Genomic DNA, 24,899 nt, shown 5'->3' with positions numbered 1-24,899 from the left:
GATAGTATCCACACATTTTTTCGATCAGATCAATAACTAATATTGTCATTGAACTTTTAGGTTAGGTAAACACAGGAAGGTCTAGTTTCATTCATAAATCATAGTTTGACCTCATCGTCCATGTGATTTTAAGTGAAATATACATATGCTATAAAAAAGTCTATAATGTTTAGATTTGGAATTATTGGAGGCCAAATGACTTTCTTTAAGTTTGTTCTAGAGTTTTATTTTGCTGAAAAACCTATTAATTTCCTGAATGTATTTCAATCACTAAATAATTACAACAGACAACCAGATTACTCGAGATTATACTTAATAACTTTGAAACAACTACTGGAATCGATTGAATGATCTACAAAAAAAAGTTTGGAAACATTAGTAAAGTAACAAATCAGCAAACAAAAGAAAATAAACATGTTTGCTTAGTTGACAGATTTCTCATTGTACATGTCAGTTTGCTTTTTCTTTGTGATACGTGCTTTGAATTAAACTCCAAGTACGTATTTACTTCTTCTTCTTCTTCAAGTGTCTTTAAATAGTGACTAAAAAAAACATGTTTTTATTAAGATTTTCTCTCTCTTCCTGGTGGTCTTCTGCCATAAACTTTCCCTTGGAGAACGGACTTTAAAAGGTGATATTTGCTACGGCTCCTCATAATACCTCCGAGGAACTCAAGGTCTTGATTCTTCTGTTGGTCATTCTGTCCACCCAAGATATTCTCAACATCCTCCTGTAAAGCCACATTTCGAAGGTTTCGAGTTTTCTTTCTGTCGCTTCGATTAATGTCCATGATTCCATCCCATAGAAAAGGATTGGAGGAGTCTGATTTTGATGCCGATGTTAAGTTTGTGACGGTTTAGCCATTTGGTTGAAGTTGATATTCATCATGGTTCATGGTTCCCAGAAAGGTACTGTCTGTCTATTGGTGTGTTATTGATTTTCTACCAGTTTCCTTACTGGTTACTATGAATTTGGTTGTACTAATGTTAATTTCTAAGACATATTTACTTAGATAATCAAAAACCGGACTTCATAAATAAACATGTTTATCAAAACTGTTGAACTGCAATTTAATAACTTTTAGATGAAAAAGCTCTTCAAACTGTCGTTTGCACTTGTATAATAATTATTCTAAAAATTAAATTATGTGAGGAAATAAATAACGAGCAGCGAAATGACGCTGTGAATCGATTTAAAATCTCGAAAATTAAATTTGGTTTACACCGGCAATTTTCCCGAGCAAACAAAACGCGCATGTTTTCGTCTAGATAACTATTTCCGAATGAAGAAATTACCTAGAATGATATAGAGGCGTTAGAAATTATTCAGTACAGCGTCATGTTTAAGGATTTTATGGATCTATGCATTTTTTAGCCTTGTAATTTTAAATTGGAACTAAATTATAATAAATATTTTTGGCTTGATAAGGAGGTAAATTCTTCAAGAAACTTCAACCTGGCTCCTGTCATGGTGTTGTCCTGTTATAGAAAACTTACAGTAAGTATTTCCTAGTAAATAAAAAAATATTAATCTTTACTAATTTGAAGTCCAAGCAATATTTCTGCTAAATTTAAAGCTGAATATACAACCATCGAAACAATCTGTATTCTCGTTAGCGTCCATCAAAATGTCGCAACTTTCCTAACATGTCCTAATTGGATTAGACCATTTTGAGTAAACAAGTCCCATGTCTAATTATATTTTTGTTCATGTTTCTTAGTTTGAAAATATTTTTTTATGTTTACCGTTGGATTTTTGGTTGAATCACCTCGAGTTTCGCCATTATCAATTATGATATGTAGCGGTGCACATGTATGTACTTAAACCAGATCAGAATTCCAATAATTATCTTTGTGCCACCAGTTTTCAAAGAATAATCCATAAATCGAATCAATTATTTATCTGTGATGTAACGAGGCTGTTTAGCCGATAAACTACATTGAAAATTACACATTCAGTCGACTTTAAAGGCGGACTTTTATCATCGCCCAGTAAAACGGCGCAAATGCTATATTAATTTATGAAGTGTTTACTTTTTTATTAGATCGTGAACAGAAAGAGAGAGGCGAAAGCTAATTCAATAAAGGAGCTTCCATTAGATTAAACTGGATTTAAATTGAAGCAATATGAACGCATGTAAAGATGCGAATGGGCAGTGGGATTCTGGTTTTTTTCAGTTGTACACTAAACAAAAGTTTTTTAATGAGAGATTTGTAGCCTGGTTATGTAGAAATTGGGCTTTCAATTTGGTACTTGATTAACTAATTTTTTGTGCCCGTAAGGAAAGTAATTTCGCCCTTACAAATTTAGTTTGCTGAACCCATTGTCCATATAACTCACAATCAAAATTTTGCTTGCGTCGGAGACTTGATTAAATACACTTTGTGGAGAAAGCAAACAGCTTTATTGTATTTGAACTAACCGAGCCATAATACACTCTCTAAACTTTCCGGATCGGAACGTTATAAATTTGACGTTCAATTATTACTGTTCATGACGTAAATATTCCAATTTCATTTCCAAGCGATCCAGGAAAAATTTTCTAATTTAATTAATTGAACCTTAAAGGACAGATCGATGATTGAAAGAGTTTCCGTAAACATTTTCTAAATTAAAACTCTTCCAGAGTCAATATTGAACCTTTGACAGTGTTGTCAGATTAATTTTTCAATAACTTATGTCCACATTGTTCCAAAGAGGATACAATTCCCAGTTCAGGTCAAAACAAAAACGTCGTATGCAATTAGAGTCGTTAAACCGAACTGGAAATTAGAAAGGAGTGTAATCTAACAGATGGTGGGAACAGGATCATTTGTCCTCCCAAACTGTCTTAACAGAACAGACAACAAAACTGTTTTCTGGGCAATTGCCAATGCTTGAATGAACAGCCGAACTGAAATTTGATTGTTGAACTGTATTTCTTTGTATCTCGAGATGCAACGGCACGCTGTCTAATTATTTAACGTGTTCTCTTGCGAATTGCTGAGGAAAGTTTTAATTAGGGACTCGGGAAAGCGGTAATTGCCAAGCCACAACCAAGCTCTAATCGTTATTACAACCCGAAATTCTTATTCTAAACTTAAATTAGCAAAAAGGTTACGTTTTCGTGTTTATCAATTTTTTACTGAACAGTGTAATTACTCCAGGAAACATTCAAAAAGACAAAGCGAGTGACTGCAATAAGCAACTTGAGCTAGTGCAACTCCAATTAGACAATACATGTTTTTCACATGTACACACACGATAATTAAAGCATCTTGTTAACGAACCGAGTCATTATTTACGAAACAAATAAATTAGAAATTTTGATTATTTGCAGTTCGTTTTATGATTGAACTAATAATGTAGTAAAGGTAGTAAGGGTCTTGCTAAAATCAGGCCATTAAACATATTTTGATACTAATTTGCCCAATTTATGAAAATTTTAACTGGTTTAGAACCCTCTAAAAGCCGATTTAAGGGGGGTATTGCAGGTAAACGTTGGGACCACTAAAATCAGATATTTAACTTGACGAGGACAGGATAATTGCTGTATTACCCACCCAGGAATTAATTTATCCATTTTGATTTGGGTTGGGTTTTGGTAATGGAAGACTAACATTAATGATTTCCTGATAATTGAAATTTTTATAGAGTGGCGTTATTAAGTGCACATTTTCTTTGTTCTTCTGTGATAACAGAATTAATTCCTGGCATTATCCAAGTTTATGGATAACCATAAATATTGCTCAATACCGGCATCGGCATCTGATCTCAGCTGTTATTCGCAGTTAAAAACGCACTAAACTGTTAATTTATCCAGGATTTTCAGCGTGATGATGATCGGTTTTTCGCAGATCGTTAAATTTGTCTTTAAAGTCTAAATATTTTCCAGTCAGCTGGATTATTATCGCAGTACGTGGGCAATCACAGCAAGTCCTAAATCATTTTAAATCCTCGCATAGATAATGTTAAAAACTAATCGCAGAAATTAACTCATTTATAAAATCCGAGATGGTGACGTAAATTATACTGTTACGATTATAATTATACCCCTGTCTGCGATAATAAACTTTTAAATGTTCGCTCGTTATTGTACTAGAGCAGGACAAAATATTAATTGAATTTGAACATCCTGTACAATATTTTAATTTTTACAGTCGTTTGTATTTAGGTATTATTTTGACAGGTATTATGTGTTTGTCTAACTAAATGGTGTTCCCTGACATTGTCATAAAGAAGCTGCAAGAATTACAATTTAAAACCGTTTTTTTGAAGTATTACAGCTAATACATGGTTTTTCAACAGTTGTCACGTGACAGTCTATGTACAATGTTTTATATGTGACAGTTGTCCAAACTGTCAAACTCTATCCAATTGGGGTTATAAAAATCACAGTGTAGAATAATAGTTTTGCAATGCAAAAACGAAAATTGGCAATATTCGATACAAGACGTGTTTTTTAATAGGTTCCTGGTTCCTGATGATAGGTTTGACAGCTGTCACGTGACTAGCTGAGAAAATTGTGTTCCACGGTCACGTGACAACTGTCATGAACTTCAAAACTGACAAACTTTGCCCAGTCTGGACATGAAGCTTTAAAAATCACAGTTTGGAACAGTTTTCTTGAAGTATTCGAGACAGGTTGTGGTTTTTAGTTTCTCGGTCATTATTTTCACAGTTGTCACGTGACTGTCTAATTAAATAGTGTATCCGTATCACGTGATTGCTGTCACAAACGTCAACGTTTGCTCAACCAAAACATGGAGCTGCAAAAATCAAAAGTTTAGTACACTTTTGTTAGACTGTTCGTAACAAACGTGTTTTATAGCTTCTTGATTCATATTTTGACAGTTTATAGGTCACTGTGTAGGTCATTAGTGTTCTAGTATCCCGTGACAACTGCCAGAAACGTCAAAACTGACAAACATTGCCCAGTCTGGACATGAAGCTTTAAAAATCACAGTTTGGAACAGTTTTCTTGAAGTATTCGAGACAGGTTGTGGTTTTTAGTTTCTCGGTCATTATTTTCACAGTTGTCACGTGACTGTCTAATTAAATAGTGTATTCGTATCACGTGATTGCTGTCACAAACGTCAACGTTTGCTCAACCAAAACATGCAAAAATCAAAAGTTTAGTACACCTTTGTTAGACTGTTCGTGACAAACGTGTTTTATAGCTTCTTGATTCATATTTTGACAGTTTATAGGTCACTGTCTAAATAATTAGTGTTCTAGTATCACGTGACATCTGTCAGAAACGTCAAAACTGACAAACATCAGACAATAACAGTACGGAACAGTTTTCTTGCAACGTTAAACACAAAATATGTTTAACCCCCATTTGTACCGTCGTACTGTAAGCCTAGCTTAAATTAAGGTTGGTTCAGACTGTGACAATACAGATGGAAAAAGTCACAGTCTGAACCACACTTAACTTAAGCTTGGCTGAAAGTACGACGGTGCAAATGGGGGTTACTGTATCATATTTATTAACTACTGACTGATTAGTTTTATATTGACTCTGATCAGTTGTATATGTTCTGGAAATTGTAATAATTATTTTCTAATGTCAATAAATTTTTTTGTAAATTATTTTACATTAGACAGATTCGAGCAATGTTGTCAATTTGACTGATTTTTTTTTAAATTAGTACCTATTACAAGGTGACCAGCAACGTCTGCGATTAATTAAGCGTTTCCTCTTTCCAGTTCACGTCTAATAAAATAAGCTGTCGTTTTTGAAATGTTGGCCTTTGAAACTGAACGGCCGGCAACACGATACTTTGTGTGGTTCAATTAATTTGTTGAATTTAGCCAATGGAACCGACTAACCATATTATTACACATGTTTGTCAATAAACAAATCGCTTAATGGGTATTGCATTGTCGTTTACGTTCAGGTGGGTTACATGCATGATCCGGCTGACGTACTTAATAAGTCAAATTAGTTTTTGGCTACATTTTAATGAGAAAATTATCTTTTTAAAATTACCTGAAGTCGAGACACTTCGCTACTCTACAGCTAAAATTAAAAAAGTAACTTATTTTATGTCTTCTTCCTTTAAATCTTCTACACTTTATTTGACTGTAGTATCAAGAATTGGGATTCTGGCAAAGATAATCATTTTTAGTGAGTTACTTCTTAGAGTGATTAATTTGAAGGAACTTAAAACTACTCTCCCAACTCCTACACTATCTTTAAATGAAACTTTATTGATATTGCCCCATTTAACCTTCTAAGGGAAAAGTTTCAAATGATTAGTGCTAACTAGTATTACTGTAATAATTTTCTAAAATTATCATATTCTTGAAGTAAAAAACATCGGTACTATTAAATGACCTGACACGAGTAATAATTAATAACATTTTTAAATTTTCATCATGGAATTGTACACGTGAGAATTATTATTGTGTATATTTAGTAATCTTATGTTTGTCAATTGGTATTGTTTTAAAGTCGGTAAAGCTAGGCAAGTAAATTCCAAAATATGCTCTGATAAGATTTACGGTGTTAATCCCCGTTTAATCTCACGTGTAATATTTTTTTAAACTAGTTTTAACTTATACGCGGAAGCCCTAACGGAAAATGATCTAATAATTATATTTACGCAGTTTTCTCCTTTTCAATCTCAAGGTGCTAGAGCGGGGAAAAGTAATTTAAACTTTCAAACTGGATTCCGTCAGGATGGATAATTTTATTTACTCCCGCTTCTTTGAACAACTTTAAAAAGCTACTATGATTTTTTTTTTGCAATTAAAACTTTATCATATGTAAGTTGTGTTGGGCTAACCTTTTTGGTTCCGATTAAACTGCACCAATCATGGCGTAGCACTTTTCTTCACACTTTTTCGACACACTGTATACGAATAAAAGTTTTTGCGTGGATCGCTGCCGGCAGCGAAAGCCGGCACAGCACTCAGTTAATGCGCGGTATATTCCTGCGATTGCTATGAAATCGCGTCGCTAACTAAACTGGGAAAAATCGAGGAACGAAACAATCGCGAAACGGTAGAAAACCTACAGGTGGCAACATATAACTAGGTGCTGCGCCTACGCAATCAATTTTTGGTCGCATATTTTCTATACTTATGTATCGATAATTATCTACTGGTAATTGCTGTTTATTGTCGTTTTTTAATGACTCTCACTTATAGAGTTAGTGCATCTTAAGTCAACCAGTGAATTGGGTACTAACTTTTAAAAACGTTCTCCAGATGTTGAAATTAGTAAATAGTACTACCTCTTTAACACCTTAAACTGAAACCAACTTTTCATCCAAGTGTGCATTTAGATTCGCTTTCCTATCAAACATTGAAAAATTATTTGTAATACTGCTTATTAACAACCGCTATAAGAACTCAGTAAAAGTAGTAAAAACCTACACTGGTGCTGACTTTAATTCCGACCACAATCCAGTTATAGCTAAAGTAATACAGTTAAGAGAGAGGTTAATAGATGAAAAGTGGAGCAAATACCACAGAGAAGCAATATAACTAAAAAACACCTAAAAAGCGAAAACACCAAGAAAAAGCCCTGGATGATTTCAGAAATTTTTGATCTTATGAAAAAAAGAGTAAAGGCAACAAAGATAAGCACAGTACACTAAATAAAACACTACAGAGAATAATTCAGAAAGCAAAAGAAATTAGCAGTTCAATATGAGGAAATTTGACAAGCTTTTACATGCACAAATGGCTGGATGTAGGTAAACCAAGAGAATAAACACTATCAGCTGTTCGTTAGCAGAAACATCACTCCAATTTCTTTAGAATAATTAGTGGGGCCAAAAAGCTATTGCAATGGTAAAAACCAACCAACAGCAATAATCGAGATTATTTTTAGGAAAACCCTAGAAGATATGTTAGTGGAAATAGCTATAAAGGGAGAAGTAATTAATAATACGTGAGGTATACTGATGACACCGCCTTGTAAACGAGCAATTTTGAAGACACACAACACCTTTTAGGAACATTAAATTACCCATGTAATGGACCAAAAATTAACTGTAAGATAACTAAGTTAAGTTAGAGAATGTTTCAACATATAAATATCTAGGAACTTGGATAGAACAGTTGTGTAACCAAACAAGAGAAATAAGAATGATGATGGAGTTGAATCATGGATTCTCAAGAAGAATCACATCAACAAGCTACAAGCATTTGAAATGTTAAGCTACCGTAGAATGTCCCGATAGAATTAATGCCAAAATGCTGAACCGGAGGCAGAAGGAGTGCAAAGGCATTTACACCATACAGAAAAGAGAGCTTCACTCTGACTCATATAATGAGAAGACAGAAATACACACTTTCTTCAATAATTATAGTCCAAGTGTCGTGGCTAAAGAACCTAGTGATTGGTTTAACTGTAGCAACTGTTCAAAGCTGCAGTCAAAAGTAAAACTAACAAAAACCATACACAAAAATAACGTTTTATTTAAATATTTATAAATAACAACATTCATTCATTGTACATCATTCATTCATATTTTTCCATTATAGATTGTCATGTTCTACGCTTTTTCAGTTTTTGAATGAATTTCACGCAATTCAGCGGAAAATTCTTCATTGTCTGAGGGATCTTCTAATAATTTTTCTTCTTGTTCTGCAAAGAGATAGATATAAATCCCGCAGCCTATGATGGCTCCTGTAGTTGGACCAATCCAATAAATCTAAAAAAATTTCAATCAAATGTGTGTGAATTTTGCGGGGAGTTACTACTTACCCACTGGTATGAATAATCTCCTTCTAAAACGGCAGGAGCAAACGACCGGGCAGTATTCATGCTAGCCCCTGTTATGGGTCCCTAGAATTTCAGACTTTCAGTAGTACCTCCTCCAGTAGTGTTTCGTATTTGAAATACTCACAGCAACCATTGAAATTCCAGCAACAATAAAACCAAATCTGGCCGCTGTTGAGTCTTGTTTGTTCTCGTTCCTCTTATCCCATACTCCGCAACATACTAAAATTAATACACACGTGATGATTGTCTCAATGGCTACAGCTTGCAATGGGGTGCTTTTAGAGTGTGGTTTGGTGGCGCAGAATCCAGGAACCACCCAATCTTGTGGCATTAATACTTTTAAAAGTGCAAATCCGAATGTTGCACCCAGAAATTGACCGGCAATGTATACAACGCCCATAGCTGGTGACAGCATTTTTAGTAGGACCGTGCTTAGTGTTACTGCTGGATTAAGGTGAGCTCCTGAAATGTGGCCAAATATCTGAAAAATTACGTTGAAGTTTATATTTCAAATTGTATGAACAAACCCAGAGCATGCATTATAGTCACCTAAACGTAAAGAGCCAACAAGAATGGTGTTTTTTTTAAATGATTACATAGTGTTAGAACAGATTAACTTGAGGTTAAGATTATAAGATTGGTCGTTAGTGTCCTACATTTTTCTGTTGGGTATTATATGGTTCGAAAGTAATGCGCATTTTCTGGGAAGAAGTAGTCCCCTCCTACGTCTGTTATGCCTGGAACTCCTGGAAGGTACCCTGAAATTCTTCCTTCCTTCCATCTCTCTCTTCAGTCGTGGTAACACAAAAGGTCCTGGGAGCTAAATCGAGACTATAAAAGGGCTGGGGGACCACAGGGGAGCTGCTCCGGACCAAGAAGTTACAATACAAACATCCAAACGCCTGTTGTTACAACGTTCTTGAGAGGCATTCCTCTGGAGGAGTTTCAAGCATGGAGACACGTCTCAGCCAGTGCATTAATGCAGGAGGAGACTATTTCGAAGGATCTTAAGTATTTGTACCAATAAGATCAATAAATATAATTTTCCCAGAAAATGCGCATTTCTTACATGATATATTTGTTCTTCAGGATACTAGGATATTAGGGCCTATTTGCACCTTACCTGAATAATTAACAAAACCACTAAACCAAAAGAGAGGGATGACATGTGGTGGACAGCCGGTGGGTCGTCGGCTTGTGGTGCGCACCCCATACACCCCAAGAACATCAATATGGCAGTTCCGAGCAGTTCGGACATGAAGTTTGTGAAAAACTGCTTTTTAGTATCGCCTAAAAAAAACATTTTAATGGTTTATTTTAAAGTGGTTATTAATATTTTTTTATGTGAATTGTTCAAATAACACATTCCTAACTGGTCAGAAGTTTTTTTTTACAAGACCACAGTAATTTAATTTATTATGTTGTGTTCTGGTCTTGTTCTTGATTATTCTTGGAATATTTATGTAAGATAAGAATGTTTACATTAACGTTCATTATTCTAAATTACGCAATGTCCTTTGATAATGGACACACTTTTTAAAGTGTCATTGAAGTAATTGTTGTAATAATCACTTTTTAGATACAATTTTGGAACACACTGTACCTACTGTATTGGAGGTTTTGCCAAAGTTTTAACCTTAACACCTTAAAAATCAGTGATCAGTAAAAATTCTTAACCGAATTGAATATTTTTATGGTTTATAACAAAACGGTTACTAATAATTACAAAAAAAATGCTAATCGTGTAACTTCTACACTTACTACTATAGTGTAATTTAAGCAAACCATCAGCTATAAACTTACAGAATGTTATTTTCATATATTGTGATTAAATAAGTGTGCTTGACGTAATTAACTGATAAATTAATAGCCAAACCGATAGCTTTCTCCTAAATAAACAAAAAATCTATGTTGATGAGAAGAAAGATAATTTTGATGCATTAATTTAACGTTCCTTACCTTTTCCATACCCCATTTTGCGTTTATGATATATGTTGATTCCGAAAAGCACACACACGTTACCCTATCAACTGCCTACACTAAAGTGGTGTTGGTTATCAAAAGCGCATTATTTAAAATATTGTTGTGATCGCACTTGAAGAATAGATAAAAAGTGATCTCCAGAGTTTCCAAGTACTAATTGAACAAATTTATCTAAGTTGGACATGTTTTGTGTTCGAAACTTATACAAATATCACGTTTTTATTTGTTATATATTTAAGAATTATATTTTATATTTGCACATGTAAATTTAGTATTGTGTTATTTGGTACTGCTACTGTGAAAGAATGTCGCGAATACACTATAAGTGGTCGGGGATAATAATTGTCACCTCAAACTTAATTTTTTATAACATACTTTGAATTAAGGGTCAAATTGGATTATTTCCGTCAAGACTATTATCACTTTGTGATTACACACATTTAATTCAGACATCATTGATTGTCTTTGTTTCGTTTGTTTTTGAAAACATGGGCAACTTTGAGTTTTTTGAATTGGTTTCGATTCATTGATAGGTTGATTACGAACATTACAATACATTATTTCATATAAAAATTAGAAAAGTACTTTTTGCAATACAGGGTGTAAAAGACTATAAAAACTTACCTTCTCTGACCCAACAAATTCCTTGTTTAATATCAACCTGACAGTCCTTGGTCAAGTCATTGCTTTGAACATTCTTGAGCTGCACTTTTCCCTTTAAAGTAGCTCTTCTGATGCTTTTCCTCAACTCTTGTAACGCCTTCACCTGCAGCAATATTTCGTTTTGGGAGATTTTCTCATCTTCGATGCGACCAACTTGTGCACTAGGTACTACCGTGGCCGTTGACATTTGAAACCACCAGCTGCAACATGTTTTATACAACTAGAATATACCAATAACGGTTTAACAATAACTCTCACGGATAATTGGTAAATTGACCATCTATTACTCAGTAATGTGACGCAATTACCGTAAATTTGTTATGGCTTTACGTTTAATAATTCGTCTAAAAATTTAGTAATTTATTTACGCTGGATTTGTTTTATGACAAAAAAAAAACAAGATTTAAATAGTGTCGGATAGATTTCGGTTATGTCTGAATCGTTAATGGTAAATCCACATGTGCAGTATTTCCGTTTGTTTTTAGCAAGCTGAAAGCTGCTTTTTTGATCAATCACAAACTATAAACACTGCATATGTGGACTGGATATTTTTGAGTTAAATTAATCAAATATAGATTCTACAAGGTGTAGCAAAACCTTAGTGATTGTTACAAGTTAAATTTCTCTCTGATGAATAAGCCACCTATCATTTAACAAAAACCGCAAACCGTAAATACTAATTTTTGCTAATGTAAACTCAACCTTTAATAAGAAACGTTTTTGACACCACTTCACTCGCTAAAAACCCAACAAGAAACACAACATGCACTGTGGTAGTAAACCATACCGCAATGTGATACAAAGTCGGTAATGTCAACACTCAAACCATAATAAAATCGTGGAAAATACGATTACCAGATCACAAAACGCCACTTGGCTAATTGCCTTTGATTAGCCCACGACCTGATCCGTAATTATTATTGAAAAATCGGTAAACGCTCGGAAATCGATCAAAAAACAATGACTGATGATGGTGGGTCGTCGAGGTGAAAGCGTGCATTAATGCATTGTGCACTGTTTAAACAATCTTACGGTTATATTTCAGTTATACGGTTCATTGGGTTACAGACGACTTTCAAGTTTTATTTATTAAATAAACTTACCAAAATTTACAGTTTAAAAAAAAACTTTTTGCAAGCGTGCTACAAACTCTACGTGTTAAGAAACTTATAATGATCATAATTTAAAACTAAATTTTTTGGCTGCATGCTTGATCGCCTCCACTTTTTTTGGGATTTTTTCTGAAACCCAATTGATTAAAAAATTATTACATATTTATAATAAACTTCACTGGTTCGTTAAACACTAATTGGTCTTCTGTTTGCCAAAATATGAAAGTAAGAAGCAATAATAAAGAAATCTTTCATAGATAAGTTAGCTAGACCTTGACTTTTCTCAGCATCCTTTCATAGAACTGTAATAATAACATACAAGGTAGGTAACAAGCTAACATTTAAAACTTTAAATAATTGAGGTTTTTAAATATTTTGTACAATCAGAATAGGCAGACTTACACCGGCAGAACTAATAAAAACTCATTACTTACTGGGTTTGTGGCGATCACTTAACCATCACGACTAAACAATAAAGTGAGCAAAACCTTCATGGAATTTCTACCTTCTCGATGGGGCAATTAGCAGGAAATGTGAAAAGAATCAACGTGCTAACCAGTTTAATCAAATGTTTCATGTTTTTAGCTCAGTCCTGTTTACGCTTTTGGACAAAATCGGGATAAAAACAGGTGCAGTTGAATGTATTCCACTTGAGTGTTTTCTTTGTGGTGGAAATAGGGAAAAATCAGACGTACATAGGTACCTTAAGTTAAGGGAAGAAAGTGTATACTAGGCTATTATTAGTATACGTGTTGATGTTCGGAAAGTGAGTAAAAAGAAAGAAAGTGAAAATAACGGAAAATTAATATGTAAAAATAGAGCAAAAAAGCAAGTTATAGATAACTTTAAGTTGATCATGAAACTAACTAGCTTAGATAAAAGTGTTATTCCTACATAAGAATAAACAGAGTTGATTATTATACTTGTCACACTGTTGTCTTTAAAGTATCACAATCTTACTTAATAAACGGAAATCCAATTTCACCAAACTAGTCACAACGTAAATACAATCTACGACACAATGCTAATATTATCTACAAATAAACCAAAATGTTAGGAATATAATCGGTAGCAGAATTACAGGACATTGAAATGAATATGGGACACTTCCTCCCACTAAATTGTTATTAAATAATCGGTCGAGTTGTTTTTTATCGCCGGGTTTGACCATTTAGAACCAGCCATTTATACCGGGTTTGCATTTTAATTCAATTGTAGTTATCATAACATGGACATTATATAACTGACTCCGATATTAGGTAAGGGATCGCAAATCGTGTTATTTTGACTGTGTGAAAAATAAGTTTGTAGCATAGATCACGTTGAAGATGAGATTCACCCAAATCTAACTCTTTTCCAACCTGCTTGATAATACCATCATAACTGGCATTCACCCTGACCATTCATTCTGAAAAAACCTGCCTCTAAATATATGATAGTACAATTGTTTTTTATAAACAAATTACAAACTACTTACACCTAATACTCTTCGCCAAAACAGTCCATAACACCCGCGAGATGGATGCTCTCCTAACGGCAGAGGGCTGCTTCCTCGATAACAGCCCGGAGGCCTCCTTGGTTACAAATTCGACCACTTCTGGAACCGACCCTCTTCAAAATCGGCTTCACTGGACAACGTACAATAATTTTGGTACAGGAGCTGGTAGCACTTGATATTACTCCCCGTAACTCCGGATCCGGAAGGAAATAGCTTTCTAAGATCTCCTGATCTTCAATACTGTGATTTTTCTCAAACTTTTAGAAAATTGACTTTCCAGCTCTCATTAAAAGTCTCTCTTGACAATCAACAACCAAAAACAAAAAAAAGAACAACTTTTATCCCATCTTCTACCTCCAGGTACCACCTTTTTTCACCTCTTTAAAGTTTATGAAGTAACACTATTAATATACTAATGACTACAACCCTACAAAAGATTATCTATTATTTGTATTTAAAAAAAAAAATTCTTTATTTTCTTGAATTTTATGAGTTTTAAAATTTTCAGTCTTATTTAAGGTTCTCTCTGTTAAGCTTAAAAAAAAACCATTTTTTATATCTTTATTTACTCATCAACAACAGGTAAAAAAATAAAAACACCCATCAGACAAGCTTCAATAATTCAATGTTGTGTTCGCCAATAAGATCAACAAAAATAAACTTTGCCTTCTTTAAAATTGAACTACTTAAACTATTTATACAATTGCAGGATATAATAAATTACCGTAATGCATAAAAATATACGATCAACCTCTTGAATCCCTTGGAAGACAAGATTGCACAGACTATTCCCTCCTAGACTTAGTTTCATTGGAAACTAAGGCCGTATTTACGCGTTACTTCTGGTGTATGTGTGGACGCAACCGCCATCAATAGCGGAACATCGTTGACTTCAATACGAAGACTGGATGTCAGAAATTCAATGCTGCAAAACTCACAAGCCATCAGCATCTCAGATAGAGCTTTTGATCTGACGCATAGTTCCTGTAGTCTCTGCTCAATGTGTAAAATGCACTGAAAATCAAAACCTTAACAAAATTGAAGCTAAAAGAAAATTTGAGGCTTACATAATGAGGAGGAATGCGTAATTTCCACATTTTCAACAAAGACTCCAACATGCTGGCAACTAATTGAGACATTCCAACTCTCACTCCGTTCGTGCCTTTGTCGATCACATAAGTATGACTAGATATTATTTGGACCTCCCTGTAAATGTTTTTCATGAAGAAGAGATAGAACGTTATAGGAGGGTACTTACCATGAATCGGTGTCAGCCAAAATGGCCAAAGCTTCATCAACAGGGTGGTCCAATAAGGAATGTTGGGTGCTCATTGCCAGGTTGCTTTTCAACTTGGAATCCCATCGCGATTTTGGATCTGTTGTTCCTTGCAGAGCTAAATCAGGTACATAAGTGTCCACAAGGCCTTTCATCACACTTGAGGTGTATGGAACAGGATATTCTGTGTTGGTAGTAATCACAGACCTGAAAGTATAGTAACATGAACTTTCTTAAATGACGACAGTTTTTAGTATCTTTCTTTCTTAGATATACAATACGTAAAATGAAAGATTTTCAAAAAAAGGCTTTTGTCTAATCAAAAACTTTTACTGTCATTTGGACCTTGGACGTAAATAAATGCCAAAGTTATAAACTGTTGTGCAATGTTTGCACAACAGTTGCAAAACGGAATTTAAGCAGACCTAACTTGTCCATATTCTTCAGAAAATGTCGGTTAGAAAAACCATTTATGAAGATGAATGTATGCTAATACAACAGAATTATTATGTAAGAATGAACATTTGCAAAAGAATTATTGGATCAAATAGCAGAGCATTTTTATCTGTCTAAGAAACGGCTTAAATACCTTTTCTGCTTTGCAAATATTATGCAAAATATTGGTATTAAATGGAACTATCTCCAACTAGAAAATCAGTTAGTAATTTTAAGAAAATGTTGTGTCAGTTATCAAGATTGTGATTTCTGTTCATACGTAGTTTTTTAACTTAATCTCTAACTAAACTAGAGATGGAGACAAACGATTTTTGAGTGTGAATAAGCCCAAGTGAACATACTTCCTGATTTGTAATATTCAAGATTAGTTAATTTCGAAACACGCCATTTTTCCAAAACATTTAGGGTTACTCGGTGTGATCCAATTCAAGACAAGTCATTATACGATATCACACAGAAAACGTAAACACCAACTTACTTAGGCATTGGAATATTGACTACTTTCATATCCTGAACAGATGCCAGAGGTATTCTGAAACTGTCTTCGTCCAGATCCACACCCATATCAGGAGAAAACTCTAATTCTGAAGCGTTAGAAGGAGTTTGCAAAGCCTCCACCTCCTCACTTTCACTCTCGTAACCGGATAAATCCAGCTTAATGTTATGCTGAACGGTGGCGAACTTATCAAACACTTTTTCACCAAGTGACAATCCTTCCAATTCGATATTTTTGCTTTTCATATAGTTTTTAACTACTTGCGGGTACTGTTGTAGATTGAATTTAACCCTGCTATGTCGGTACTCGGTTACTGGAGCTATTTTCCGCACTTCGGGAGGTTCACTGTGAGCTCGCAATTTTACCGGACTTGGTTCTGCTTTGTTTTCGAGTTGATTCGGGCACAGAGCGTCAAATGAGGTTGAATGGTGAAACATGCATTTTTTGCAGCTGGTTTTCGCTTCATTTGTGTGTGATTTACTGATGTCTAAGGTTGAAGGACGTTTTGCTAAGGAAGTTTTTCGTTTGACGCCTGAAAGGGGTGGACATTCGTCTTTTTTTAATCCTACTAGCTTCTCGTTGTCCCCCAGAACAAAAATGACATCCAAGTCGCCACATTCACTACTACCCCTTCGAGACTCTTGTTTTTCTTGTAGTTTAGTTAAGTCGCCCACGTTGAAAGACTTTGATAATAATTTAGATCCTTCAGGTTTATTGTTCGACACATTATCACAACTTTTATTTATCAGGTCTGTTAACTTAACTGAAGATTTGATTTTTGTCAAACCTTTAACAGCTTCCTTTTCACTACACTGAGGATCGTCACAAACCAATAGTTCCTTCAAATGATCTTCATACTTTTTGTAATTCTCTTTAGGAATGATATTATTTCTAATACAAATTATGTCCGCTTTTTTATTATCTTCTTCAATCGAACACCTGTTCACGAGTTGTTTATCAATGTTTCCACACCGAATAAAATAAGTTAGAGAGCTTAAAAGTTTATTGATTATGTTGTCCTTATTGCTGCCAGTTATCACGGTTTGAGCCGTTTTAATAGGGTAGCCAACGGCACCGTAAAGGTCACTGAGTTGACCCCAAAGCAAGTTATAGGGTTGGTTTAGGTCTAAAGCTGTTAGTGGATTTGAATTTAGTGTTGAAGAGTAAACGGTGGCCACCCAGCCTAAATGATGGGTTAGTACCGCTGTCAGTAAAGTGCTGATAAAACTGAAACAAAAATAAAACTCATAATTGAATTTTTAAGGTTTTGATACTTACAAATTAGTGTGTTTGACATCAAATTCTTCCAGAAGTTCACAAAACTCTTTTAAAAATGCTTCAGCAATAAAATCGTTTGGAGACCTGGTACCTACGTCCGGTGCCATCCTAAAATCAGTCTTAAAAATTGAATTAAACCTGAATGGGCCAGAGTTCCGTCGCCTAAAGTTTTCACACGAAAATTGTAATCTGTCACCATTACTATTACTAGAAGTCTTAGGCACAAACGTTCTACGCGAATTCAACTGTACAGGGTTCAATTCATTAAAACTACCTAGTATATCACAGTTGTACGAGAGAGAACGCCACACATTCGTCACTATTCGAGGTGCACTTAACACATTAACCAGCCAAACGCCGGTGTTTTGAGTTAGCTCCATCATCAAAGAAATAAATGCAGTTCGACGATGGTAGGCTACTTCTAAAGAGTGACGGGCCCTCCAGATTAGCGCTTCGATAAATACGATGTGTTCCATGATAAATTGCGTCAAAAACCTGAAAATGTCTGTATTGTAATGACATAAAATCTGCAAAAAAAACACCTCGCACCGTTCATTGTTCTCTGGAATTTCAATTATAACACTAAGTCCAAGTTTACTTCTGCCTTTATGCTGATTGCGTTGTAAGCCCTCTGATGAATTAGGTAAGGACACCGAACTGCTATTTAGTGACCGCGCAGTACTTCGTAAAAGTCGTTTTAAGACCCCAGCGGATGAAAAAGACAGTTGAGAAAGCTCTGTAACAGTTTTTTTTAACCATTTTATCACAATATCAAGCATTTTTAATCACCTCTACTGGTGAAAAGTGACTCCCAAGTTGGATAGTTTAACGGACCGGTACTGACGCTAGAAAAAGATTGTCCAGCGCACCCAGAGTCCACTACCAAACTATTTTTGGATAGGTTGTTATTAGTTCCAGGTACGTCCAAAGGACTACTTTGCAAACGTCGGCACACTATGACAGAATATGTTTATTCAGTGATTCAACAATTATACAAATCTTAGAAGGTTTAAGGCACTTTTGAGAACGTCCTCAATAGCATTTAGAGGTCTCTGACATTTTCAAAATGATCCTAAAGGCCTCAGGCAGTTTAAAACAGTTATGGGAAGGTTTAAGACACTTGTAAAGGGCCCCGATACTTTTTAGAAAGTTCTCAGTAGTATTTTGAGAACTCTAGCATATTCAAAATGGTCCTAGAGGCCTCTGATAATTTAGAAGAATTTTAGGAAGGTTTAAAACATTTGTAGAGGCCTCCGGCAGCTTAAAACAGTTATGAGAAGGTGTGCGTGTCTGTCTCACATGGAACTTTTTAGAAGGTTCTCAGTAGCATTTAGAGGCCTCTGGCATATTCGAAAAGGTCCTAGTTGCCTATGGCAATTTAAAATAATTTCAGGAAGGTTTAAAACATTTGTAGAGGCTTCTGGTAATTTTTAAAAGGTTTTCAATAGAATTTAAAAGTCACTGACAGTTTCAAAACGGTCTTAGAGACATCTGGCAGTTGAAAACAGTTATGGACAGATTTAAGACATTCATAGAGGGCTCTGGCACTTTTTAGAAGGCCTCTGCCAATTTAAAACAGTTCTAAAAAGGTTTAAAACAGTTGTAGACGCTTTTGGTTATTGAATAATCTGACTATAACTGATACTATTCTATTATGCTGTAAAACACATATTCTTATTTGATCTTTGTCTAATGAAATAAGGGATGTGAAGGAACAGTCAAACGTCACTAAACAGAGTATACCTAATGAATTCATTCAGAAGGGCAGCACTCTAATCACTACTCAGACTTGATGATAGTTCTCAGAAAAATTAATAACCAAACTATTCAAAAATGTTACATAGTCTAACCAAAATTCAGTTGATTCCTGTATATTTAAAATATTACAGTAAAGTATTCAAAATACATCCACGTTGCATTGTGGGTAGTAAAAATAGCACTATCATCATAAAAAGTAACAGTAGTTCAGCTTTGTCAGGCGTGACATTCGCTTTAAGTTTAATTAGCGTCACAATGAAAGCAATATACGCATGAAACAGGGGAAACGTGTAAAAATATGTCACGTCCAGTCCATTCCCACGCAATTACGCGACATCAAAATTTCAACAATGTGTGTGTAAACACTTGTTTTCTCAATTTTACCAAGCAAATCGTTAATCTTTCCAGGTTTAAATGTGTTGAAAAATTTAAATATTCAGCGAGGGAAGGTAAACATTTAAAACGTTGGGAACTGAATTAAAACTGTTGGGGACCCGATTAAGTGATTTTGATTAAAACGTTTAAATAACGGAGAAAGGCATCGTAATGACACACGGTCGTGTGCCAAATTGCGGACGTGCTCCTGCATCACTTCGTATGAGGCCCATTGCCAAAACAAATTCATGTGAGCCCGCGACTTATCTCGAAAAAATCGGTAGAAAGACGTGATTAATGGAAGATTTATATAACCGTGTACTACAAACGCCCGCTATTTTATGATATATTATCGGACAGTATATCTATAACTTTAGAGTTACACTGTTTTTTGACCCGCATGTGACTACTGGACTAAAAATAAAACAGTCGCCTGATATTTTACATCCCAACTTACCTAAGACTGTATCTGAAGCCGTGCTACGATCGGATAAACGATCACTAGTTGAAAAGGCGGAATTGGCCCCTGAATCGTCTAATTTAATGAATTGTTCCAAACTGTCCCTAGCTGATGACCCTGACAGGGTACTGGAATTGCTTGCAGTTTTGATTCTTCGATTAGGCGGACTTGGAAAAACCTAAATTATCTTTTTAGTCAAACGCCAATGATGTTTTACAAGAAAATACCTGAGTAAACATGAGCCTAGCGGGCGAATTAAGACTGTGAATTTTCATATAAGTTCCGCGGAAACTCATAGCAACAGATCCAAATATCATTTCAGACAGGTGATGGTAGTCATTGTTTTGTTTAGTTATCTGCAATAATATTTTTTGACCTAATTTTAAAACTCTCACAAAAAATGCACTAACAAATTACATAGTCCAGTTTAAAATACATTTTGCGAAGGCGAGCCAAAACTCTTTTTCGCTCATTCATTTCACGGTGAATGAAACTGTAGTTTAAAATAATTGCAGATCAACTTAAAACTGAATTAATCTTTTTTCTTTGACTGTGGTATTACCTACCACAATGTAACCATGCCCATCGTACACCTCGACGAACTTTTTATCCTCCTCCGTCTTTTCCACAGGAACCTTTTGAACTGCATCAGAATCAAATAGTAATTTTCTACCCCGGAAATCGCATTCTCTAAATAAGACCAGTCGAACTTGGTCTGGGGTAAATGCTTCAGTTTTATTGCTGCAAATAAAATAATTAAGGAAAACTTGATGATAATGATAAGTAAATTCAGGTGACCTGGTAGTTAACATAAATTAACAGAAAATTTGAGTATCACTTGGAAAAGTAAATAGTTTGCAAAAGTGATAATTAATCTAGTCTCCTAGTGAGTTTTAGTTATTTCTGGATTGATCAGTCACACTGAAAGAAAAAAACTCAACATTTTCAATAAAATATCCAGATCACATGACAACAGTGATTAAGAAATAATAATTTGTTTTACTAAAGTAAACAAAACGCATATTTATATTACTCACAAATATCTAGAAAGAACTGGTAGTTTAAAGCTTCTGGAGAGATATCAAGTCTCATGACTTGCAATGCAGATAGGAATGTGTTTGCAAGTACTAAAAGTTATTTTGGTTTATCCTCAAGTTTATCTTAACAGTCAATATGCCTATTGAAGTGTCATACACAATATGATATGCAGGTCATACTTGCTGGTGTTATCTACACTGTGATTTTTATTGAAAAGAGAGAAAAGTAATTGCTCTCCTTATTAAAGAAACTGGAAGTTGTCTTTTATAATTAAGCAAGTGGATGATTTATAGTAACATTTGTAGAGGTTCAATGGTTTACATATCATACAAGTTAAGGAAAGGGCTTTATAACACTATTAACCAAAAAGAAAATTGTGATAAAGGCAAATTAACTTTTTCTCATTAACTTAAAACCATGTAACTAAACAGTTCAACAAGTTATTTGTAGGTGAAGTTTAAAATCATCAATATAATTGAGTTTAAGTAGGTAGGTACATCTTTCACATAAGTTCAAGTGAGTTAATCACTTTTCTAAGATTGAAGAAAACAGGAAATTTACCACAACAACTCAACTGATATTCGAAACTTGAATAGCTATATAAAACTTACCTAGAAGTGTCATCTTCAACTTTTTGTGTTCCAATTCCAAGTCCCTCCAGCAGCTTATTGAAAAAAGCCATAACATTGACTTTACACTGTTCACATTCATGTAGAGCTGAATCAGCACACAATTTACCTAGTACACTGCCAGAGTGAAAACATAAATAAGAATCACGTGCGACACACAGTCATATGATGGGAAAATCGCCCGTCTCTTTCTATAGAAGATAATTTAGGTCATGCTCACTCTAGTTCACTGTATGGTATGTGGGGTCTCAACACTGCTCTGTAGTGGGGTATCCCATGTTTTAAGTTTTTATTGTTTAGTGTGGCGTTGTGTCTTGCATAACCTTTTAGTTTAGTAGCTGAAAGAAATAGATTTGCCGAATTCAAGCCAAAATATTTTATAATAGATGTGTGTGTGTGTATCAAGTCATATGACTAGTATTTTAAACTCCCTGGTTTCGATAGTAATAAATTCTATACTTTTTCAAGGATATTTTCATATAGAAACTGGACTAATTTAAGGACAATAAACATATGAAACACTGTGAAAGTTTAAAAAATAATTAAAAGTCTGCCTGTATTTATTTACAATTAGTAAACAATTGTTTTGACGTTTCTGTCAAACTGCGAAAGTCTACAAACAGCTGTTAAACGTCTAATTACCACATAAATAAACCGCGAGCAATATAACAGTATGGATGCGACATAACCGATCAATGAATTGGAAGTCATGAATCAGGCAGGAAAAGAGGTCTCTTGAAAGGGAGTACTCATATTCATATTTGTCACTTCAGTGTAATAAAAATATCATGTTACTAGCTTAAACTGATACATTATTTAAAAGTTGATCTATTGTACTGGTACCCATCAATTGTAAAATCATTATAATGTAAGACATTAAAGTTGAGGTAACAAATCCCAACATGGTGTGATCGACATTAAAAAACCTGGCAGCCGACACGTATATCCTCCTTAAAGCGCATTGTCGTCCCAAATTTTTCAAACCCTGATAATGGTATTCTTCCTTTTCATTCTCGCCAGGGTTGTTGCGCAGCACTTCGTTCAACATTATCATGGTAATGTTGGGGGTTTTTGTGGCTTCAAACGCTAACTGGTCACCCAGACGAGCCAAGACCCAGACCTGAAACTTTACAGCAAAATTGTACTGGCTCTACTCTGGTTGGTGTAGTAGTTTTTACCACGGGTATTAAGATTCCAAAAATGCTTTGAGCTAACACAAATGGTCTCATAGAGGTTTCGAGAACGTATCCAAATTGGAAATAGGCGAGAATGACATTGATGTGGTGGAGTATCAAGCCCATGGCCATTATGGTACCACTCAACATTGTGAAGCCAAATATTCTGTTAACGTACCTAACCATTTTGAAAATGTCTGAGTGAACGTCGCACATGGTGTAGAAGAAAGTCTCATTCACATCGGGACTATCAAGCTTTTGTAGTTGGTTCGACTTTATAAACTTCCTCAAAGCTCGATTAAATTCTGCAAATTAAAAAAAAAACGTATATTCTGCGTTAAATTACACGCATAAGCAATAATACCTTTAATTCGTAAAAATATTAACTTCAAAAGGGACATGGGTAACAACATTCCTACAGAAAATTGACATACTTGAATAGCTTTGGACATAAAAATAATATGCCAGTCCTCTTCTAAAAAGTGTTTTTGGGCATATGCATCGTATATCACATAAAGCAAAATAAGCACCATGTATACAACAAGTTTGTAGTATAGTTTTTTGCTGTATTTGTGTCTTCGGCCATCGTTCAATTGGCTATTTGCATGATCCATCGAGTCAAAAATGTCTCTCAACAGCCTGCCTATCTCCAAATTACATTGACGTTACATTAAAATTTTTGAACTTTACCGTCTCTACCTGTATCCATAAAAACCAAACTCACAATCATCATTAGGCATACCGCGGTTAGCAAACATTGAATAAAAATTGACGACATCTTGATTATGTACAATTGGCTATGAAATTCAGTTTTCTGGTAGACTACAACCCCAGTTACTACGATCCCGGTAACTCCTATGAAAACACAGTACACTTTGTAGCAAATCAGCCAGAATTTCCTCTTGCCGCCATCAAATATGGGGGGACACATTCCAAAAATGGCACACACAATAATAAGCGGATATAGGTACTTTATACATGTTTCTGGAGTTCTCATTTTAGAAAAGCTCATCATCACCTTTGATGAATAAAATACGAAAGTAGGAAACTCATGCGAACAGCCAATAATTGAGACTGATGATTGAGAGCGTAATCCAAAGTTTTGTTATCAAATTCTGGGCATTGTAATTTTACAGCCTTTCGTATTTAACGTAGCTCCACCAATAAATCTATCTAAGAAGCTTAATAGGATTTTCATTTAATTGAAAACTGGATTAAAGTTGCGAAAACCTACTTATAGGTAGTATCAACTGCGATAGTTTCAGATTTCGCTGATGTTGTTTCTGTTATCTGAAATGCCTATTAATTGCCTTTACGTTTCACATATCCATTATTAATACATATTATCTTAGAAACGGTGTAAGTTATAGTGTCTATAACAACCTAAGGGCATTATAGACGGGCGTTATCATAACGCCCTGACACCTTTTTTAATATTAGCAGTGGTAGTTTCATATTTCCATGCTATAAAATCTTCGTATTCCCTATCCTAGGATGCTCTTGACTTTTAGGTATTAAAGTTTCATTAGCATGTGCTTCATTTTCTTTTACATTAAAAAAAAATTTGTCCAGCTTTTGCCATTTTCACTGACTGACAGGACTATCAAAGTCACATCATTCAGGTAAAATAAACACTAAACATACCGGTAAAGGTATGCCTTACTTTTCAATGCCAGAAACAGTAAATAATTGCTAAATTAGGTGAAACATAAAACATTATATGTACCACAGGCGTTAGGGAGAATATAATGTCCATCAGGCAGACAGGTTTATCTTCAGAACATTATTTTCTCTGTAACGCCCTTGGTAAATAAATAGCTATTCTGATTCATTTTGAGATATTTTATCCCATGTTTTGTATTTTTTAAAAATAAATTGTCAATTTGCAGTCTAGTTCACTTTGCTGACTAGTAAGTAGAATTGCATAGGACAAAAAAACTAAAAAATGTTTTATAGTTGAAGGTAACTCGTCTAAGTACG

At 34.6% G+C, this 24,899-nt stretch overlaps 4 protein-coding genes across 9 annotated transcripts in view; all 4 read right to left on the bottom strand.

The window, feature by feature from the left end:
- The window catches only part of LOC145733432 (adenylate cyclase type 6), a 48,337-nt gene extending 41,374 nt beyond the window's left edge, over window positions 1-6,963 (bottom strand). Inside the window, exon 1 of the mRNA XM_081986250.1 lies at window positions 6,774-6,963. The gene's annotated coding sequence lies outside the window, so the exon portion shown is untranslated. The remainder of the gene's footprint in view (window positions 1-6,773) is intronic.
- A 1,427-nt stretch (window positions 6,964-8,390) lies between these two features.
- On the bottom strand, window positions 8,391-14,239 carry LOC145733367 (aquaporin AQPAe.a-like). 2 transcript variants are annotated; one of them, XM_081986138.1, is made up of 6 exons: window positions 13,958-14,239; window positions 11,330-11,568; window positions 9,846-10,012; window positions 8,847-9,203; window positions 8,705-8,785; window positions 8,391-8,651 (listed from the first exon to the last, which is right to left on the bottom strand). In XM_081986138.1, exons 2-6 carry the CDS (start codon window positions 11,553-11,555, stop codon window positions 8,493-8,495), a joined length of 990 nt encoding a protein of 329 aa, XP_081842264.1. In that variant the 5' UTR covers window positions 11,556-11,568; window positions 13,958-14,239; the 3' UTR covers window positions 8,391-8,492. The 2 variants fall into 2 exon arrangements, with proteins under 2 accessions (XP_081842264.1, XP_081842265.1); XM_081986139.1 differs by lacking the exons at window positions 11,330-11,568; window positions 13,958-14,239 and adding an exon at window positions 10,682-10,842.
- Window positions 14,240-14,525: 286 nt separating this feature from the next.
- Window positions 14,526-22,369, bottom strand: LOC145733365 (folliculin-interacting protein 2). 5 transcript variants are annotated; one of them, XM_081986134.1, is made up of 12 exons: window positions 21,727-22,369; window positions 20,876-20,998; window positions 20,644-20,818; window positions 20,305-20,433; window positions 20,075-20,255; window positions 18,274-18,438; window positions 18,034-18,220; window positions 17,485-17,979; window positions 16,189-17,433; window positions 15,237-15,461; window positions 15,046-15,184; window positions 14,526-14,992 (listed from the first exon to the last, which is right to left on the bottom strand). In XM_081986134.1, exons 2-12 carry the CDS (start codon window positions 20,887-20,889, stop codon window positions 14,786-14,788), a joined length of 3,162 nt encoding a protein of 1,053 aa, XP_081842260.1. In that variant the 5' UTR covers window positions 20,890-20,998; window positions 21,727-22,369; the 3' UTR covers window positions 14,526-14,785. The 5 variants fall into 5 exon arrangements, with proteins under 5 accessions (XP_081842260.1, XP_081842259.1, XP_081842261.1 ...); XM_081986133.1 differs by lacking the exon at window positions 20,876-20,998 and having other exon boundaries at window positions 21,727-21,861; window positions 21,965-22,369; XM_081986135.1 differs by lacking the exon at window positions 21,727-22,369 and adding an exon at window positions 21,115-21,260.
- Window positions 22,370-22,512: 143 nt separating this feature from the next.
- LOC145733366 (uncharacterized) lies at window positions 22,513-24,012 on the bottom strand. The gene is made up of 4 exons (XM_081986137.1): window positions 23,619-24,012; window positions 23,284-23,562; window positions 22,923-23,224; window positions 22,513-22,870 (listed from the first exon to the last, which is right to left on the bottom strand). The coding sequence occupies exons 1-4, from the start codon at window positions 23,932-23,934 to the stop codon at window positions 22,544-22,546; spliced, it is 1,224 nt and encodes a 407-aa protein (XP_081842263.1). The 5' UTR covers window positions 23,935-24,012; the 3' UTR covers window positions 22,513-22,543.
- Between the last annotated feature and the right edge of the window lie 887 nt (window positions 24,013-24,899).

This window comes from Ips typographus, linkage group LG9 (genome assembly GCF_016097725.1).
Source record: "Ips typographus isolate SLU linkage group LG9, UJ_Ityp_2.0, whole genome shotgun sequence".
Lineage (NCBI taxonomy): Eukaryota > Metazoa > Arthropoda > Insecta > Coleoptera > Curculionidae > Ips > Ips typographus.
The sequence above is the reverse complement of the archived record's forward strand: the minus strand, read 5'-3'. Positions and strand labels throughout refer to the sequence as shown.

Excerpts from the sequence above, each read along its gene's own strand:
- LOC145733367 (XM_081986138.1), bottom strand. The coding sequence starts at position 11,555 with ATGTCAACGGCCACGGTAGTACCTAGTGCACAAGTTGGTCGCATCGAA. Across the intron at positions 10,013-11,329 it reads AATTTGTTGGGTCAGAGAAG|GCGATACTAAAAAGCAGTTT; the intron begins GTAAGTTTTTAT and ends TGTTTTTTTTAG. Across the intron at positions 8,786-8,846 it reads CTGGAATTTCAATGGTTGCT|GGACCCATAACAGGGGCTAG; the intron begins GTGAGTATTTCA and ends CTGAAATTCTAG.
- LOC145733365 (XM_081986130.1), bottom strand. The coding sequence starts at position 21,797 with ATGGCTTTTTTCAATAAGCTGCTGGAGGGACTTGGAATTGGAACACAA. Across the intron at positions 20,256-20,304 it reads CTAGGCTCATGTTTACTCAG|GTTTTTCCAAGTCCGCCTAA; the intron begins GTATTTTCTTGT and ends AAGATAATTTAG. Across the intron at positions 14,993-15,045 it reads TACGCATTCCTCCTCATTAT|TGCATTTTACACATTGAGCA; the intron begins GTAAGCCTCAAA and ends TTTGATTTTCAG.
- LOC145733366 (XM_081986137.1), bottom strand. The coding sequence starts at position 23,934 with ATGATGAGCTTTTCTAAAATGAGAACTCCAGAAACATGTATAAAGTAC. Across the intron at positions 23,225-23,283 it reads AATATTTTTACGAATTAAAG|AATTTAATCGAGCTTTGAGG; the intron begins GTATTATTGCTT and ends TTTAATTTGCAG. Across the intron at positions 22,871-22,922 it reads TTGGAATCTTAATACCCGTG|TTTCAGGTCTGGGTCTTGGC; the intron begins GTAAAAACTACT and ends TTTGCTGTAAAG.